This window comes from Planococcus citri, chromosome 2 (assembly GCF_950023065.1).
Source record: "Planococcus citri chromosome 2, ihPlaCitr1.1, whole genome shotgun sequence".
NCBI classification, from domain to species: Eukaryota; Metazoa; Arthropoda; class Insecta; order Hemiptera; family Pseudococcidae; genus Planococcus; species Planococcus citri.
This window is the reverse complement of record NC_088678.1, coordinates 5915873-5937302: the sequence shown is the minus strand read 5'-3', so window position 1 is coordinate 5937302 and position 21430 is coordinate 5915873. Positions and strand designations below refer to the sequence as shown.

Here is a 21430-nt window from a genome sequence, read left to right as displayed (position 1 = left end):
CATGAAATTTTTTTTTCAAAAATGTATCTGCATGAGCACTATAATTGGTATTTTTTTTCAAATTTTCCCTCCAGGTAGGCCATCTTCAAAAACTCAAAAAACACTCAAAATTGTGTTTTTTTGTCACAGCACCACCAAAAAAAGCGATCCATAATTTTGGATGCTGGCCTCCAAAAACAATAAGAAAACCAACTAACTTCTTTAAGGCTATTCTAATTTTTTGATGAAAAATGGTCAACTTTGGGCGGGGATTGTGCCAAAACTATAGAACGGATTTTTCTAGGGTTTGCTTTCAAAAGCGAGGGTATGTCGAGATATTTTTGATTCAGGACATTTGATGGCTATAATAGGGAATTGGATGAAGGTACTTTAGACGCTCACATCCCTGTTGTAAAAGCAAAATTAGAAAATATGGCTACATACCCTCGATTTCATAGATGAATCAGTATTGGTGAAAAAAAATTGGAAGAATTTTGAAAATTCACGGAGAAATCCCCGTCTGAAGTTTAGATGGGAGCGGGTCGCGGGACATAAGCACGACTAAATTCGTTCAATCGATTACATGCAGTCTTACGAACGAATGATGAAAATAATGAACAAATCGGTTTCATATTTCGACCGGTTGTCAAATTAGAATGCTCTCCGCAGAGTATACCCTTAAACTCCAATTTTTTGGCCATAGACACCCCCTCTCCAAATTTTAGGGCGAAAGTAGACAGACAATATGGGTATCATTATCATATGAACCGAACTCGCTGAACATGAATATGAAGTTTGATTTGCAGTTGGACCCTCCCAACGACCACATTGGGGAGAGGGGTTGCCCAAAAATTAGAGTTTTTGTGAAAAATGCTTCATTATAGCGCTATTTACGCCATGCAACTTCTTAATCAAGGTTTTCTTGAATTACAAGTAGCCTACTTTTCAAGTACATGGTATCTAACTCAAAACTATCAGAAAAGTTTCTTTTTGGTGTCGATGATTAAATTTTTATGTGAGTTACCAAGTACATTGAAAACATAGGTATTACCTACCTACGTACTATATGTAGTAGATTGGGTAAATCACCAAAAAAAGAAAAAAAACTGGATTTTTACCAATTTTAGCAAAAACTGTCATTTTGAGTTGAAAGTTGTACAGAAAAATTCTGGCTCCAGAAGTGCCCCTAAAGGGAAAACATGTGCCCTTAAAGTGGGAGTATTTTCGAAAAAACACGGTTTTTTCACTGTAGCCCCTGTACCCAATTTGTTTTGAGAAAAATGACGATCGACCCAGTCCTAAATGAATATATCTTAGATTCTGCGTCCATTCTATGCTATTATTTTAAATTGTTTTTGTCAATTTTGAAAAATCAACAAAAATTCAGGAATTTTTGCCAATCTTTATCAATTTTTTGAAACCTAAAATATTGTCATCACTGCGTTCCAAAATATTTCCTCAGTTTCAGAAATATATTATCTTTCAATATTTTTTCGTCATTATAGCGAAACTTTTGCGAAGAAAATATTTTCAAAACACCAACTACTAATACCCCCTCTCCAAAAAAAAAAAGATTTACTTTTCAATTTTCTCAGTAGAACCCCAAAAGTGGCCTTGGATTTTGATGGCAATAGCATGGATTGGCGCAGAATCTCAAATACCTATGTAGGTACTTTTATTATACTGTCTCCTCCATATATTTTGAGTGAATACAGATTTTTTTGTCAAAACTCGTTGAAGCATGGATTTTTTCTCCCCGAAAAAGCCCCTTTTTTCGCTATTATGAGCAAGGGGAGGTGGGGGGGGGAGGATTTTTTGCCTCCGACATTTTTTTAATGGTACCCAACTATGTTTCATCAAAATTTCAGAAATCCGAGGACAGGGACATTTCACCTATTTTACCCAGGAATACCCTTTCAGCTATCTTGATGTAAGCACAAATACTTCTGCGCATGTAGTTTTACGATCATGCGGTGTAAATGAATTTTCAATTACACAATTCTGAGGTAAAATTCACGCTGAACAACTTGGTTCTCTTAGATTTCCGCCATTTGTCCATATTTTTGGAGAAAAACGCAAAAAACGTGGTTTTTTGAGAGTTTTTTGAGCTTTTGAGCTTGACCCACCACTCCAAATGGCCGGGTGACGACTTCTATAGAAAGTAGACCTAAAGATACATATTTGACGAAAAAATCGTTTTGGTATGTTTTTTCGTTCCGGAGTAATGTCGATTTAAAGTTTTCTTTTGTCCTCCCTTCTCTCCCCGTGTGATGAAAAATTCTGAAAAAATTCAGGGAGGTACGCCCATGTATCTTCTAACTATATTTGTTTACAGAATCAATTTATCTTAACTACGCGCTGATACAGAATTTTTCCCCTGAAAAACGCGTTTTTTGGCCCCCCTGGCTGAGGGGGGTGGGGTGGGGAGCGGCCTATGGGCCCAAAATTATTTTTTGAGGGTACTAAACATACCCTGTGAGTTTCATCGAAATCTGAGGTTAAGGGCATTTTGCCTATCTTATCGGGGGGTACCCTTTTCTCGCAAAAGGGAAATTTTTGATTTTTGAATATTTATTTTTTATTTTGAAAAGAAGCTGGTCAAAAACCCACTGTTGAGGTGTCCCCACCAGAATTGGGTCAAATGTGGATAAATTCGTTAAACAGATCGAGTTTAACATACAACTCGATTTTTAGATGCCCAACTTCATAATTATTCACGCCTTCTGGAGCAAATTAAAAATTCTGGAGAAATTGAAAAATCGCGCTGGAGGCTCCAGAATGGTTGGAAATGGCGAAATTCGCCCTCGTGGGGTTAGTTCATGACAAAATACTGCGATTCGCGCAAATTTTAAAAATATTCTCGCAAACGGGAAATTTTTGATTTTTGAATATTTTTATTTTGAAAAAAAAGATTGTCAAAAAACCACTCTTGAGGTGTCCTTACCCTGAATCGGCTCAAATGTGACTAAATTCGTTAAACAGTTCGAGTATAACACACTACTCGATTTTTAGCTGCCCAACTTCATATCCACGCCTTCTGGAGCAAATTCAAAATTCTGGAGAAATTTAAAAGTAGCGCTGGAGGCTCCAGAATGACTGGAGATGGCGAAATTTGGATTTGGGGGGCTTAATATCAGTTTTAGGACTTATTTTGAACATTTTTATTGATAAAGTACTTTTTTGAAAACAGCATATATCACCAAAATAATCAATTTTGGATTTTCATAAATTCGCCAAAAATCGAAAAATGAATTTGGTCAGCTGAAAATTTAGATTTGTGGGTTTTAGAACATGCTCTTTCCAAAAATCGCGGTCCCGTTCAAATCGGAGGCGGATACCTCAAGAGATTCTCTCGTAACGTGAGGCGAGTAAGTAACCATAATACAGCAAGATGGAATTTTCTACGAGTACTTACTTTCGCCTATTCTTCCCCATCCAGTAATGCTCGCTCTAGTGTTGATGGGTAAATCAGTGGTTGAAGTATACAGGCAAGCGGGCCTTACATAAGGGCTGAATGTGACGTTAGTATTCAACTCGAATAGGGAAATATCATGGTAGAGCGACGATACGTTGTAATTTGGGTGATCGTGAATTTTGATTATTTCGTAAACGTTTGACTTGGCGTCTTCTACGGTTGTAGGTACGTTCGGGTCTCCGAGTAAAACCCATCGTGGTGGACCGCTAAAATAGGAGAGAAAAAGCGGCAAAATAATTTTCGAATTATTCGTTTTGCGTGTTTTTTTGATCGAAGATTTACGGATTTGAGAATTTTTTAATTCATTACCGTGATTCGTGAACACAATGTGCAGCACTCAGGACGAAATTTTCGCTGATTAAACTACCACCGCAATTCCACTCAACGAAGGTAAGGTTATACTCGTCTAATTTTATTTCGAATCCTATGAGAGCCTGCAGTGTTTACAAAATCAAACGCTTCGTGTCAATTTCGTCGTTTGTATACAATTTTTATTTGATGATATGCGGTGGCAATACCGAAAAAAACTGAATGCATTTTTTATGTAGATAATGAATTTCCTTACCATGTGAGGATATTCGCTGATTTGAGTTGGGGTTCCTCCGATTATTCTGGCAGTCAATGATGGTTCATCTGCTTTCCCTTTTTGCTCATATCGATATTTGCTGTACTCTTGGCATTCTTAAATTACGAGAAATCATTCGATCATAGGTTACAAAAATTAGATCTGTATCTTATAAGATTAGTAGGTAATATTTATACTGTACTCGTATTTAAAGTGAACTCTTTTTATACTTATGTATACTGACTTTGCAAAGCTACGGACTCGGCGATATTTGTCAAATTGCAGCATATCGCCTGGCTTTCATCAATTTCTTCTTCGGAACCGCATAGTTCAGCTTGTTTACTGGTAATAAGCGATCTTGAATTGGAACATTCGGCGAGCAGTACGCAACGCTGGTCGGATTCCCTACAGAAGCGATACGAGGCGTCTGAAATCATGAGTAATTTATTTTCTGGTTTCAATTTTATTTTTCAATTTTCAATTTTACGTTTCTTATTGAATTTTTGAGTTCTTTGTTTGATTTTTGATAATTTTTAGCCAAATTATTGAGGGGGAAAAAAATGATGGCTATTGCAGTATAGTGTAGGCGAATTAGAATAATTTAAAAAAAGTCGTAGCAGTATGCCGCTATATGTAAGAGCCAAATTTTTGTGCCAGAAACATTGAGGGCTCTTGAACTACTCGCACCCTCGCTTCGCTCCTGTGCTTCGCCTTTGTTTGGGGGGACTTTGTCCCCCTTGCACCCCCTTTGGACTTCGCCCAACTACCTCCTGCAGTTTTTTTTCGTGTTCTGCGCGTCGCTTGAACTACTCGCACCCTCGCTTCGCTCCTGTGCTTCGCCGGCATTTGAGGGGCCTAAATGTCGAAAAACACATTTGACCCTGGAAAGAGGTCAAATAGGGTTGGAAGGTTGAAACATGCAAAAGGCATTTCGGGTACATCCGCCCATTGTACTATGAAAATTTGGACCCTTCAGGTCAATTTGGAGGGGCTACAGGCTGTCTGAAAAATTGGAAAACGAGTAAAATAGCAAAAAAATCCACTTTTTTGACCCAGGAGAGAGGTCAAATGGGGTTGGAAGGTTGAAACCTGCAAAAGGCACTTCGGATACATCCTCTCAATGTACTGTGAAAATTTGGACCCTCTAAGTCAACTTGGAGGGGCTACAGGCTGTCTGAAAAATTGAAAAACACGTAAAATAGCAAAAAAGATCCACTTTTTTGACCCTGGAGAGAGGTCAAATAGGGTTGGAAGGTTGAAACCTGCAATAATCACTCCTGAGGCATCCTCCCATTGTATGCTGAAAATTTGGACCTCCTAGATCAATTTTAGAGGTGAGGGGGTCGAAAACTGGGGTCAATTGTGGTTTTTCCCACCTTAATCGGAGTGGGGATGACCTAGGAAGCTGAAATTTAGATATGTTGATCACAATGAGGATAATGACCAATGGTATGATTTTGGACCTTTTTCATCTATTTGGGGTCATATTATGCCCCTCCAAAAAAATGACCTTTCTGTAAAAATGGGGTTGGAAGGTTGAATCATGCAAAAGGCACTTCGGGTACATCCTCCCTTGTACTGTGAGAATTCGGACCCTCTAGGTCAATTTGGAGAGGCAGTAGTCTGAAAAATTGAAAAACATGTAAAATAGACCAAAAATCCACTTTTTGACCCTGCAGAGAGGTCAAATAGGGTTGGAAGTTGAAACCTGCAATAATCACTCATGGGACACCCTCCCATTGTATGCTGAAAATTTGGACCTCCTAGATCAATTTTAGAGGTGAGGGGGTCGAAAACTGGGGTCAATTGTGGTTTTTCCCACCTTAATCGGAGTGGGGATGACCTAGGAAGCTGAAATTTAGATATGTTGATCACAATGAGGATAATGACCAATGGTATGATTTTGGACCTTTTTCATCTATTTGGGGTCATATTATGCCCCTCCAAAAAAATGACCTTTCTGTAAAAATGGGGTTGGAAGGTTGAATCATGCAAAAGGCACTTCGGGTACATCCTCCCTTGTACTGTGAGAATTCGGACCCTCTAGGTCAATTTGGAGAGGCAGTAGTCTGAAAAATTGAAAAACATGTAAAATAGACCAAAAATCCACTTTTTGACCCTGCAGAGAGGTCAAATAGGGTTGGAAGGTTGAAACCTGCAATAATCACTCATGGGACACCCTCCCATTGTATGCTGAAAATTTGGACCTTCTAGATCAATTTTAGGGGTGAGGGGGTCCAAAACTGGGGTCAAATGTGGTTTTTCCCACCTTAATCAGAGTGGGGATGACTTAGGAGGCTGAAATTTAGATATGTTGATCACAATGAGGATACTGACCAATGGTATGATTTTGGACCCTTTTCATCTATTTGGGGCCATATTATGCTCCTCCAAAAAAGTGACCTTTCTGTAATTTTCAACTTTGACCCTTCAAACTGCGGGGGTCTATTTGAGGTCCCAAAAGAACCCAATTTCCCAAGTTTGAGCTGATTTGATCAATTAGAGCAGGTTCCAGGTCATAAAATGTAAAAATCTCAATTGTGCTGAAACTTATACTTACTTACTTAAATCAATAAATAAATAAATAAACATCTATACTTGAATTTTTTACATTTGTGACCTGGAACCTGTTCCAAATCAACTCAAACTTGGCAAATGGGGTTTTTTTAGCACCTAGAATTGACTCCCAAAGTTTTTAGGGTCAAAGTTGAAAATTACAGAAAGGTCATTTTTTTGGAGGGGCATAATATGGCCCTAGATAAACGAAAAGAGTCCAAAATCATACCACTGGTCAGTACCTCCATTTTGGTTAACATATCCAAATTTCAGCTTCCTAGGTCATCCCCAACCCATTTAAGGTGGAAAAACCACATTTTACCTCTATTTTTGACCCCCTCGCCCCTTAAATTGATCTAGGGGGGCCAAATTTCCAGCATACAATGGGAGGATTTTCATAGTACATTGGGAGGATGTATCTAGAGCGCCTTTTTCCGGGTCCAACCTTCCAACCCTACTTGACCCCCCTCCAGGGTCAAAAAAGTGGATTTTTCTTGTTATTTTACACGTTTTTTCATTTTTCAGACACCCTGTAGCCCCTCCAAATTGATCTAGAAGGTCCAGATTTTCGCAGTACAATGGGAGGATGTACCCGAAGTGCCTTTTGAATTATTCAACCTTCCAACCCCATTTTTACAGAAAAGTCATTTTCTTGGAGGGGCATAATATGACCCTAAATAGATGAAAAGGGTCCAAAATCATATCATAGGTCAGTATCCTCATTGTGATCAACATATCTAAATTTCAGCCTCCTAAGTCATCCCCACTCTGATTAAGGTGGGAAAAACCACATTTGACCCCAGTTTTGGACCCCCTCACCCCTAAAATTGATCTAGAAGGTCCAAATTTTCAGCATACAATGGGAGGGTGTCCCATGAGTGATTATTGTAGGTTTCAACCTTCCAACCCTATTTGACCTCTCTGCAGGGTCAAAAAGTGGATTTTTGTGAATTTTTTTTCTTCGCTGATTATTGGCGAGGTTTCTTTTGTATTTTTTGTAGATTTTTCCCTATTCTGACGGGTTTGATTTTTTTGAGAGTTCTCTTTTTTAAAGTTTTTTGATGATTTTCTCGGAATTTGCATTTTATTTTTTCTATTTTCAAATTTTGGCCAAGTTTCTCCAGTTTTGACAGACTTTTTCAACTTTCAATTTTCACGATTCTATAGTTTTATTCTAGATTGTGGTCATATTTTCGCATAAATTTTGACTGCATTTTATTTCCTTTCAATAGTTTTTTTTTTTTTTTTTTTTGGAGTTTTGTGCTTTCCATAAACGAAGTGATTTTTTTGCTCACATGTGATTTTTCCTCTTCCAAAAATCATGGTTTCCTTTAAATTTCGATCTTTTTTTTCGAGAAAGGTGGGAAGCTTTGTCTTCAAGATTTGATGACTTTGTTTTTTTTTTTCACTTTTTGAGGTGGATTTTTCTGCATCTTGATATCTTTCATTCGTTGATCCCTCTCTTTTAAACTTACCAAAATTTAAAGTTGACATTGTAGGGATGTATAAATTTTGCAAGGCATCAGAGGGTACTTTCCTCTCTGAGTTGGGCGATCTCTTGGGTACACTGGGTGATATTGTTTGTCTAACAGGTGATCTGAATGTTGATATTCTTGAACGAAATTTGAAAAATGCAAGTTACCTCAACTTATTAGAGTCCTCTGGATATGAATGTATATTGAATGAACCCACTAGGTATTTTCGTGACCTAAACTCTTGTATTGATCATGTCTTCTTAAAAGGGAGGTTCAATGCAGGTTCAGTGTTGGTTGAAGTTGGGTGTAAGGTTGAGAACCCACATGTGGCTGATCATAGGGCAGTTTTGATAGAGATACAACTAATTAAAAAGGTCTCTACTGATGGAGGGTTAAAATATATTCAATATGGCAGACTGAGGGAAAAAATTAAGAATGAAAATTGGGATACTGTCAATGGTGAGGGGTCTGTGGATATGCAGATGGAGAGCTTTCTGCAGAAATTACAAAAATTAGTCTTGGAGAGCACAGCTACCATAAATCCATCTTCGACTAAGAAGGCCCGTAAACCATGGGCATCCCCCACACTAGTATATCTATCACAGGAAAAGGCAAGGCTCTATAATCTGGTAAAAAAGAAAAAAAGTGATCCTCGGGTGTTTGCTCAATACAAAGAAGTTTCTAGGCTGGTAGTCCAACAGAGTCGTTTTGAAAGTAGAGAGTATCACTCTAGACTTTTGGAAAGTTATGGTAGTGACACAAGGAGTTACTGGAGTCATATTAGGAAAGTGAAAGGCCAGAAACAGCAAAATATTGAAAAAATTCAAATTGATGGTAGAGACTATGCTGTTGGTGAGGATAGTGCATTTATTGCTGATATGTTTGGTGAGTATTTTGGGAATACAGTGGAAAACCTGGCAAAGAAATTCGAAAATAATAGTCCCTCTGATTCATTTCCAGAAACCAAAGTTGTTGGTAGTTTTCAAAATTTCGAAATTACTGAAGCTGAAACCTTTAGGCATATTATGGAACTGTCAAATAAACCTACCTCTGGTCATGATGGAGTTCCAGCTCGTGTGTTTCGCGAAAATGCTGAAAGATTAGCCCCCCCTCTCACAGACTTATTTAACCTCTCACTGGACAAAGGTGTCTACCCTAAATGCTTCAAAAAATCTATAATTGTACCAGTCTTCAAGTCAGGAAATGCTAAAAGTATGTGTAATTATAGGCCAATCTCACTGTTGCCAGTGATCTCTAAGATATTCGAAAAAATTATGAAAGAGAGAATGCTGAAATTTTTGCAGAGATTTTACTTTTTTGCGGATAAACAATATGGGTTTCTACCACATAAATCCACAGATGATGCATTATATGACCAGATTCTAGAGATTTCAACCCAGCTGGAAGCTGGAAAATCAGTTGCTGCAGTATACATTGATTTATCGAAGGCATTTGATACAGTGGATATTGAGATACTTTTAACAAAACTCTATAACTGTGGGTTTAGGGGGACTATCCATGATTGGCTGAGGTCGTATCTGATTGGTAGAGAACAGTTAGTCAAGGTGGGAGGTGTGCTGGGGAGAAGAAGACCTGTTAAATGGGGTGTACCTCAGGGTAGCGTCTTGGGACCTCTGCTATTTCTCATCTATGTAAATGACCTTTTTAGGCTGAGTGTTGCTAATGGTGTACTGTTTGCATTTGCGGATGATATTTCTATAATTTTTCACGCTAATGCAGTGAACCTCCTACTAAAAGTTATCAATGCAGCTCTGGAAATATTAACAAGGTGGTTTATTGCTCACAAGCTAACACCAAATATTAAAAAGACAAAAGTAATAGCATATGCACTCAGAGACATACCAGACATCTCAGGGAAGTGCTTCTTACATGAAAGGGTAGATTGTTCTAAAGGTTGTCAATGTAGCCCAATTGCACAGACACATGTTGTAAAGTATCTGGGGGTAAATTTTGATTCTAAATTAACGTGGAAGGGGCACACAGAATTCCTACAGGCCAAATTACGTGGACTCAACTACCTGCTGTATTATTTGTCTGGGTTTTTTCAGGAATACCATCTCAGAAAAATATATTTTGCAATTTATGATTCAGTTCTAAAATATGGGCTGGTTGCCTGGGGTGGAGCTGCTGACAGTCATATTCAGCCTCTTGTGGTCTTGCAGAAATGGGCAGTACGGAATATTGTGGGTCTTCAAAGGAGAGATACAACCAAAGGTCAGTTTTCAAGGCTTGGTATTTTGCCGCTAAAAGAAGCATACCAACTTGCTGCTGCTTCCTATGTACACAAAAAAAAGCCATCATTTCATGTTGGTCACATTCGAAGACCTGGTTTAAGGGCCCGTGACCTTGTGGCTGAGGTTCCTAGGTGGTCAGTTGAGAGAACACGCATGCAGGCCCCATATAGACTGCCAGTAATCTACAACAATGTTCCTCTTGAAATTCGCCTCAAAAGCAGGGTGGAGAATTTTAGAAAAAGGTTGAAGGAGAATCTTTTTGAAACTATTTAGTTGGTACTCCAACTTGTATTTTATACTTGGCTGGTTGTTTACTATGTAGGAATTCGTCACCTAATTTGTTATCTATGCACCAAGGCTGTTCCAAAGTTCTGGTTTTTTTCCCTCAGTCTGCAGCTTACATTTCCCTCATACCTACTGTTGATTGATTGTTTGTTATTCAACAGTTTCTTGGTTATTAATTATTTAGAATTCCGTTTATCGTGTAAAAATCTCATTAATTGAATGTTGTTCAAAATTCTTCACCTAGTTGGCTATAACATTGTTCTAAGCCTATGTTTATGTCCGAATTATACTTTATTTATATTATATGTTCTCTATTCCCCTTAAAACATAGTGTATGATGTTACATGTATCATGTTTCCATTAGTTTATTTTGCATTGTTTATTATTCAGAAATTCTCACTCGCTATAACTTTGTGATTATGTCCAATTTGATAATTTTTTTATTTTTTATTCATGTGTTGTCTGTTACCCTTGAAAAGTAGCCTATGTTGTTATACATATCAGCTTATTTCGCGTAATTTACTATGTAACTTATTTATAAAGAGAGCCATATGTCACTCGCGCAATAGCGCATCGGCGTATGTACTAAATTTATAGTAAACCTATCCCTCCAGCCTTGCGCTGTGCGCTTAGGTTGGGTGGGTGTATATCTAATCATGTTTGTAAAGCACAATTTCAATATACCTCTAACCTCTCTCTCTTTGAGCGATTTTGTTTTCAAGATCGAATAATTTTGCTCCGTTGAATCCGCTTGAGTTCTGCTAGAAATTTTTTGATGATTTTTCTCAACATTTTTTTGATTAATTTCCGAATCGATATCTAATTTTAATTCTCGTGAGTTCTCTGTTCTAAATTCTTAATGATTTTTGCTGAACTGAATTTTCGAGAGTTTTCCATTTTCATCATTTCCATAATTTTGTTTTGAATTTTATCGATTCGTTTTTCTGCCTTAATTTTTATTCATTATTCTTAATCTACGATTAGAGACTAACGCTCCGTTAAGGGGCTTAGTGCAAGGCTAATTGTCAGTTAACGAGGTAACTCATTATTAGGGCCATTATTGCAACAACCAGGTAAAGACTAACGCTTCGTTAATGCTCGATTAGCCAGGTAACTCATCATTACAATCTTGGATTAGCGATTAACGGATCGTTAAACCATACTAAATTTCAGTTCGAACCTATTTATCAATTTTTTTTTCTAAACTGGAGAATTCAAAAATCTGCTGGAGGCCCCAGAATAACTGAAAACCATAACAAATCGACCACGGCGGTCAAAAATAGGATACAAACCAAATTTCAGCCTTTTTCGTTCACTCTTTCGCGAACGGGTCTATTCCATGTCAATTTCGACCAACGTTTTTGACTCATGTCTTTCGATTTCGCTCAATTTTTTTTTACAATATCTACAAACCCAGTAAGTAAGAAATCCGCAATCAGTTTGGTCCCAGCCCCCTCAGCGGGCGGGTGGGGAGCTTCCATTATTTTCACATTGTCTCGAGGTACTCAACTTCAGCAGTGCATTCCTCCAAAACTATGATACTTTGAGCAAAACTGATTTCACAGTTCGAAAGAATATTGAATTTTGAACTTTTTAAGCGTTTTGACATTTTCAAAATTTGAAAGTTCAACTTTTAAATTGAAAGTTCAAATTTCAAAATGGCGCTGTAAGTGGGAGCTACCATTTAAAATTCCGAAAAAATGTCCATAGATGTACCTTTTGATGCTTTTTCGAAATATTCAAGTTTCGAGATGGGATCTCTTGATAGAGGGGGAGCACCCCCACCCCCCCAATTTTAAGTGGAACTTTCCAAAGAAAATCTGGGGCATGTGATATATCGAATTGTATGTTTTTGGTGACGCTGAATACGAATACGACGTTAGATTTTTGATTAGACCCCATCCATGGCCTCCAACAATTTTTTTGGACTTTTACCAATGGGGGGAGGTTTTGGGAGCCATGGGTGAGGCCAATTTGAAAAACTAAGGCTGTATTCGTGTTCAGCGATATCGAAACCATACTATTTCATGTGTCACACGATTGAAACTATTTTTTTTAAGTTCCCCGTCCCCCCTGGGGAGGTTCTGAGGGCCGTGGATGGGTCCAATCAAAATCTGACGTCATATTCGTGTTTAGCGTCACCAAAAACATACTATTTCATGTGTCGTACGAAAAAAACCATATTATTTTGAACTTTTACCCCATTTTGAGAGGTGCTGGGGGCCGTGGATGGGTCCGATCAAAAATCTAACGTCATATTCGTGTTCAGCGTTACCAAAAACATACAATTCGATATATCACATGCCCCAGGTTTTTTTTTGTAAGTTTTGCCCAAAATTGTGGGTGGGGTGCTCCCCCTCTATCAAGAGGCCCCATCTTGAAACTTGTATGTTTTGAAAAAGCATCAAAAGGTACATCTATGGAAATATTTCAGAATTTTAAATCGTAGCTTCCACTTACAGCGCCATTTTGAAATTTGAACTTTTAATTTGATAGTTCAACTTTCAACTTTTGGAAATTTCAAAGTGCTTAAAAAGTTCTAAATTCAATGCCCTTTCGAACTGTGAAATCACCGAGAAAGCTGAAATTTGGGATATACCCTATTTTCGACATGCCAAATCGATTGGAAACGGTTTCAACCCGTTTTCAGCAGTTCTGGAGCCTCCAGCAGATTTTTGAAACTCGAAATTCCCACAAAACTCCATCAAATTGGAGTTGTAAAGCTAAAATTTGTTCTAAAAACTAATTTCAATACGCTACGAAGTACTGCAGGTGAATTTCAAATCGTTTTGGATCCTCCAGCGACTTCATGAAAATTCCTGAAGCCTCCAGCAGATTTTTTTATTTTTAAATTTTCACAAAATTTTATCAAATGGAGACGAAAAGCTGAAATTTACTCTACAATCCAATTTTATAACACCCCCTGAAGACGACTTCAGGTGGGTTGAAGTCATTTTAGGACCTCCAGCGACTTTTTTTGAAAATTACTGGAGCCTCCGGTAGATTTCTGAAACTTGAAATTTCCCCAAAATGTCATGAAACTAAGATGAAGAGTCGAAATTCATTCTGCAAACTAATTTCAATACGCTACGAAGTTGACTGCTGGTGAATTTCAAGTCGTTTTGGAGCCTCCAGCAACTTTTTGAAAGGTTGTATGACGTTTTTTCGGAAAATTGAAATTTCCTAAAAGTAGCTGGAAGCTTCAAAACCATTTGAAACCACCATGCAGTCTGCGAAGTAAATTTCAGCTTGCTGCCAACTCCATTTGATAAATTAATTTAGGAAAAATTTCAAATTTCAAAAATCTACTGGAGGCTCCAGTAATTTTCAAAAAAATCGCTGGAGGCCATAAAATGACTTGAACCCACCTGAAGTCGTCTTCAGAGGGTGTTAAAATTGGAGTGTAGAGTAATAAATTCAGCTATCCATCTCCATTTGATGAAATTTTGTGAAAATTTAAAATTTCAAAATCTGCTGGAGGCTTCAGGAATTTTCATAAAGTCGCTGGAGGATCCAAAACGACTTGAAATTCACCTGCAGTACTTCGTAGCGTATTGAAATTAGTTTTTAGAATAAATTTTACCTTTACAACTCCAATTTGATGGAATTTTGTAGGAATTTCGAGTTTCAAAAATCTGCTGGAGGCTCCAGTACTGCTCAAAACGGGTTGAAACTGTTTTCAATCGATTTGGCATGTCGAAAATAGGGTATATCCCAAATTTCAGCTTTCTTGGTCAATTTGGTAAAATTTTGATTTTTTCCCTCGTTTTTGGCCTAAATGGGATTCTCAAAAATTCACCAAAAATCGAAAAACGCACTTTAGCACTTGAAATTTTGACAGATGATAAATTTTTGCATGATCTTTCAATGTACCTTTGTATGGTTAGAATAATTTCGTGCAAGTCCTATGTTAAAACGCAAAATCTGCGATTTCGGCTGACCTGTCAATCAAAATGGCTGCCATTTTGTAAGTAAGGCCAACTTTTTTTTGGTAAGTTTGCTTTAAAATGTTCCTTAAGATGTCCCCTTTAAGAAAAAAGTTGTCCCGGAGGATCGGGGGAGGGGGGTGCAATCACTCCTATTGTCATATGCCGGACTAATACTATTTCATTTGTCACACGATTGAAACTATTTTTTTTCAGGTTACCCCCTTGGGGAGGTGCTGGTGGCCGTGAACGGGTCTAATCAAAAATCTAACGTCATATTCGTTTTCAGCGTTACCAAAAACATACAATTCGATATATCACATGCCCCAGATATTCTTTGGAAAGTTTCACCCAAAATTGGGGGTGGGGGTGCTTCCCTTCCATCAAGAGATCCCATCTCGAAACTTGAATATTTCGAAAAAGCATCGAAAGGTACATCTATGGAAATTTTTTCAAAATTTGAAATGGTAGCTCCCGCTTACAGCGTCATTTTGAAATTTGAACTCTCAATTTGATAGTTCAACTTTCAAATTTTGAGAATTTCAAAATGCTTAAAAAGTTTAAAATTCAATATCCTTTCGAACTCTGAAATCAGTTTTGATCAAAGTATCACAGTTTTGGAGGAATGCGCTGCGGTAGTTGAGTACCTCGAGACAGTGTGAAAATAATGGAAGCCTCCCCCCCCCCCACCCGCCCATGACTTTCGAAATCCCATTTTTTGGTCGAATTGACATTAGAATGGCCCAAACGGTGAATTTTCCACTTTTTTTTTCAAAAGTGATCGCTGGAGAAAATTTTGGATTCGATCCGAATTACGATATTTAGCAACGTTAATATACGTTTTTTCGAAAAAATTGTAATAATCATGCTGGTAGGAAATCTTATGGAGAACATTTTTTGCGATGATAATTTTTTTTTAAAAAACACGTTATTTCGCGAAACACACGTAGGAATTAGCCCCAATAAATCCTCTCATTTCATCTAAAAAATTCCAGTCAGTACTAAATACAGAGAAAGTAGAAAGAAGCATACACTTACTACGACTCAAGTGAGCATCTTGCGACAATTCTAAAACAACGCAGAAAATTATCCAAAACTTCGACATTTTTTGGATTTTTATCGATCAAAATTGATAATGAAAAAAAATGTATAAACTCATAAAACCACGACAACGCGAACACGTGAAGCAAAACAATTGTGGAGCTCGCGTCCTTCGACGAATCTAGCTGTTTTATCATTCATAACGGTCTTCGCATCTCCGCTTTCTTTCCTGTGAACTCTCCTCGAACCTGTTTTTAACTACCTACCCTCATTCTCGCTGATATCTTGGTAATATCCTTTCTGGCTTTCTCGCACTCTAGCAACAGGCCACAGGTGAGAAGTTGAAGAGAACGAATTATTTTACATCTCGCCGTTCCAAAAAACACCACAATGACCGGAAGATCAACTCGATAGGACTGAAATTTCGAGGATTTATTTTTTAGGATAAAAAAAATGACCCGTTGAAATTTGGGTCAAATTAACTCTGATTTTGGATCATGCCCATCGAAAAAATATATATCTAATGGAAACGATTAGAAAATAAACAGATATATTTTTTCCTTTTTTGAGAGGATGTGGAGCAGGATCAAAGTTTATCTCTTTTATGATTCGTAAGGAAAGGGGGAGCTAGACAGTATTGCTTGACAGGAATAAAATGTCTAAAATTTGGTACAAATGTTACGATTTTAAAACGAATATTGTTTTATTGTTCACAGATTACAGACCATTCGTTCATCATGCTCACTCAATTCTGTGTCTTGCCTCGAGGATTCGAATTTCAATGTGCGATTTGGATCTAGCTTATGGTACAGCGATGCAGAAATCATTCTCGAGTGTTGTATTTGCGAAGATGGAAAGGCGATGAATTTATTGTACGAGCCGTTAGAATATTACGAGATCTTATTTTTTGACAGGTTTGTTGTTTACTTACCTCCTATAATACTTTTTAGTTCGAATATCATTAACAAGTCAACAGCATTGGAATTTTATTTTTCCGTGTTTAATTTTTTCTGTTTGATTTGCAGAATAGTCGTCATCAAATGATCGGTGATCGGTGTTCGAAATCTTGCCAAAAGTATGGGTTGGCAGTTGCTGACGAGTATTTACTCTTTAACTTGGGTATTGGTAAATGTCGTGTATTTTAGCTTCGCCTTTGGCAGATAGGTTCGTATTTTTGTTTATCTAATTCGAAGAAAGAAATCTTGGTTTTAATACTTACTTAATGTCGAATTTATTTATTTATTTATTTTTTATTTTTTTAAATTTGTTTTGCATACTTGATATTTGGAATTTCGAGAACGTTTGTTCGATTAAAAAAACTCTAATAACCAACTTATTTTTATTTTGTTTTGTGAGCAAGTTTTTTGTTCTTCGATTTTAAAAAACTTTTTCTCGCTCTCCAATTGTATTTTTTCATTACCTAATTTTTGATTTACATTTTTGAAGTTCTCACAAAGAGATATCGTATTTTTTATTTCTTCGAATTTTTAGTCGAATTCAAACTGAGTCAAATTTTCCAAAGTTTGACAAATTTTGGGGTAAAATTAACAGTATTTAAACTTGAGCAAACTGCGAAAGAAATTTCAGGTTATTCGGAGAACAAATCATTAAAATCATTGCATCAAAAACTGAAATTTTGAGCGCGCAGGTTTAGACTAACCGGACATTTTGCTTGGTATTTTTTTTTTTTTTTAATTTTCTTCGTTTTTTCCCAATTTTTACAAGTAGGTACTTATTACTGATTATTTTTGAATTTCTCGAAGTTTTAGTGAATTTTCTCCATCTCGAATTTTGTTGATTTTTTTCCAAAATAATTTTTTTTATGATTTTGATGATTTTTTTTTCGCCTGAATTTTTTTGTAAAAATCTTTTATGCTTGTGTGGTTTTATTGATCAAATTTTAGTCCGAGTTTCTCCTTATTTTATGTTTAGAGGCATTCCATGTCAACTCAACCAAAAAAAGGTCATTTTGAAGGTCATGTCTTTCGATTTCGCTCAAATTTTTTTACAATATATACCCACCCAGTAAGTAAGAACCCCGGAATTAGTTTGGTCCTAGCCCCCTCAGGGGGGGTAGGGGGGCTTCCATTATTTTCACATTGTCTCGAGGTACTCAAATTTAGCAGCCCATTCCTCCAAAACTGTGATACTTTGATCAAAACTGATTTCACAATTCAAAAGGGCATTGCATTTACAACTTTTTATGCATTTTGAAATTTTCAAAAGTTTAAAGTTGAACTTTCAAAAAATGGCGCTGTAAGTGGAAGCTACCATTTAAAATTTTGAAAAAATTACCATGGATGTACCTTTTGATGCTCTTTTGAAATATTCAAGTTTCGAGATGGGATCTTATTGATGGAAGGGGAACACCCCCACCCCCAATTTTGCGCGAAACTTTCGAAAGAAAATCTGGGGCATGTGATATATCGAATTCTATGTTTTTGGTGACGCTGAACACGAATATGACATTAAATTTATTGTAGGACCCCTCCCATAGCCCCCAGCACCTCTCCAGAGGGGGTAACCCCCAAAAAAATGGTTACATTCGTGTGACACATGAAATAGTATGTTTTCGATATCGCTGAACACGAATATAGCTATAGTTTTTTGAATCGACCTCTCCCATGGCCCCCAGAACCTCTCCCAATACGTATATTTGACTTCATATTCGTGTTCAGCGTCACCAAAAACATACTAATCCATGTATCACACGAATAAAACACTTTTTTGAACTTTTACCTCCTTTGGGGAGGTGCTAGGGGACATGGGAGGGGTCCTATCAAAAATCTGATGTCATATTCGTGTTCAGCGTTACCAAAAACATACAATTCCATATATCACATGCCCCAGATTTACTTTCGAAAGTTTCGCCCAAAATTGTGGGTGGGGGTGCTCCCCCTCCATCAAGAGATCCCATCTCGAAACTTAAATATTTCAAGAAAGCATTAAAAGGTACACCTATGGAAATTTTTTCAAAATTTTAAATGGTAGCTCCCACTTACGGCGCCATTTTGAAATTTGAACTTTCACTTTAAAAGTACAACTTTCAACTTTTGAAAATTTCAAAATGCTTAAAAAGTTCTAAATGCAATGCCCTTCCGAACTGGGAAATTAGTTTTGATCAAGGTATCATAGTTTTGGAGGAATGGGCTTCTAAAGTTGAGTACCTCGAGACAATGTGAAAATAATGGAAGCCCCTACCCGCCTCCTGAGGGGGCTGGGACCAAACTAATTGGGGGAGGGTCTTACTCAATGGGTGGGTATATATTGTAAAAAAAATTTGAGCGAAATTGAAAGACATGACTCAAAAAAGTTGGTCGAGTTGGCATGGAATGACCCTTTGATGACTTTTATAAAATTTTATGAGTTTTCCTTTTCCCCAGATTTTCTTGGTGATTTTTTTGTTGAATTTTCGCGAGTTGTCTTTTTTTTTAGTTTTTTGATGATTTTCCCAGAATTGCTATTTTTTTTCTTCAAATTTTGGCGAAGTTTCTCCAGTTTTGACAGATTTTTAGCTATGAATTTTCACGATTTTAGTTCTATTCTAAATTAAGGTCATTTTTTGCCTTAATTCTGATTGATGTTTTTTTTTTGTTATTTCAACTGCTTTTTTTTGAGTCTTGTGTTTTGAAAAAACTGGTGATTTCTTTATTTTTTTTTTACATTTTTGTGGAATTGTGATTTTTCCTCTTTCAAAAGTTATAAAATTTCGTTTAAATTTTGATCATTTTTTTAGATAGGGAGAGAGCTTCTTCAAGATTTGACGAGTTTATTGTTTTATTCATTTTTTCACTTTTTATGGTGTATTTTTTTGCATCTTGATTCATCTTTCATTCGTTGATCTGTCTCTGCTTTCCTCTCCCGTTTGAGTAATGGGGAAAAGTCCTCCGGATTTCCTTTTTCTTCGAATAATTTTTTTTCAAATTTGAATTATTTTTCTCTCTTGAATCCTGTTGAGTTTTGCTTGAGATTTTTAGAAGATTTTTCTCGAATTTTTGTTAACATTTATTTCCGAATTAATACTTGGACTTTTAATTCTTGCGAGTTCTCTGTTCTGAATTTTCAGTGATGTTTCATGAACTTAATTTTCGAGAGTTTTCCATTTTTGTCATTTCCGCGATTTTGTATCGAGTTTTATTGGTTCGTCGTTTTACTACCTAATTTTCCTACATATTTTTGTGATTTTTATAAAATTTTCTCATAATTCTGCCTCAAATTTTGAAAGTGATTTTTTTTTCGAAAAAAAATCCGTTTAATACCATGGATTTTATATCGAATATTGGTTTGTTCACAGATTGAAGATCCCCGATGTAATGTCGCGTAGGAATTCGTTCATCATGCTTACTCAGTTCTGTGTCTTTTCCTATAAGGATTCGATTTTCAATGTGGAATCTGATTTTTTGTGTTGTTTCATCATCACGAGCAAGTTTTTTGTTTTTAAGTTTTTAAAGATGTCAAGAACTGACTGAATTTGTCCAAAAAATAAAGTATACCAGGCTACAGTACGAAAAAATTGATAACATTTTTTTTAAAACTGGAATAAATTTGGCATCTTGGTTTTGTTCTTGTTACAGGTTGATCGTGAATTTCTTCAGCAGACATCTGGTTTTGAAAAAAAAAAAAAAAAATGGGAAAATCTAGGCGGATACTTCCAGGAAATCTGTTGGGATGAAATGGAAAGCAAGAATTTTCTCAACTAAATGGAATTATTACCAGATAGCCCGTTTGACTATAGCAATTCCGTGAACTTGGTGAGAAACTTGTATATGTATTCTACGAGCATATTATGTAATGTACTCGTAATGTGAAATCGTCTACAGTCGTAGTCGATAATATTATATTGGTCACTTGTGGTTTAATGTAATTAGGACATTCGTACATCGTAATTATTAATCAAATTTTTGTGATCTCTTGACCTGTAAAGTACCTACATAGTATTCTTGAAAGATTTTTTTTTTTTTTTTGAAAATTGTCGATTTTGATATTTTTTTGTCCCTACATTTATTTACTTATACTTCCTTTTTTATCGAGTGTATAATTTCAGTATTAATTTCAGTCCCAAAATATGTCAGAATTATGCTGAGAAGGGTTCCTCTTATTTTGAGGTCAAAATATTATCAAAAATCATCAAAAATCGTGTCGGAGAGGTTCAAAATTACTGTTTTGATACCTCATTATGATAATTGAGCTCATTTCCAAATTGGCTCCCTTCTTCGTCTGCAGCCCATTTCAAATTTAGTGCCAAAAAATGTCAGAATCGTGCTGTACGAATAGTCAATTATCACTAATTATAATTAAGCATCGCTGATCACGTCAATCTCGTTTATTCTGATCGATCGGGCGTTTTTCTATTTATGAAAGTTCAACTTTTTGGAAAACAAGCTTCATTTCGGAGGGAACTTTCAGCATTTTGGCAAAACCAACACCGGAAACGGATTCTCCGGGTATGAAAACCCCCATTCGGACTTTACGTACAGTCTAAAAAGCTCTCTAAAGCTCGGAAAATTCGATTCAAGAGTTCAAGTATTAGGAATATAGAATCCTGTAATATCCTATATTCTCCTAATAGAAATGGTCTTATTCAGCATCAAATATACTCGAAAACGACTAAAATCAGCAAATATGAACTTTTTCAAAATTGAGCTTTTTGGCCGAATTAAAGCGAAATAGGGTGTACGAATAGTCGATTATTACTAATTAAGCATCAATGCTAACGTCAAGATCGTTTATTTTTCTGTCGATCGAGCTTTTTTGTACCTAAAAATTCAACTTTTGTGAAAAAAGCTTCATTTCGGAAAGAACTTTGAGCTTTTTGGCAGAACCAACGCCGGAAACGAGTTCGCCGTATCCAAAAACCCTGCATTCGGACTGTT

General features: G+C 36.6%; 1 protein-coding gene across 1 annotated transcript in view; it reads right to left on the bottom strand.

Moving 5' to 3' along the window:
* LOC135834313 (serine protease snake-like) overlaps window positions 1–15803 on the bottom strand; it is a 46502-nt gene extending 30699 nt beyond the window's left edge. Inside the window, exons 1-5 of the mRNA XM_065348167.1 lie at window positions 15555–15803; window positions 4264–4446; window positions 4020–4135; window positions 3764–3888; window positions 3395–3660 (exon numbers count right to left, since the gene is read on the bottom strand). Of these exons, the coding sequence (XP_065204239.1) occupies window positions 3395–3660; window positions 3764–3888; window positions 4020–4135; window positions 4264–4446; window positions 15555–15621 (757 nt within the window). The 5' untranslated portion in view covers window positions 15622–15803. The remainder of the gene's footprint in view (window positions 1–3394; window positions 3661–3763; window positions 3889–4019; window positions 4136–4263; window positions 4447–15554) is intronic.
* Window positions 15804–21430: the final 5627 nt, after the last annotated feature.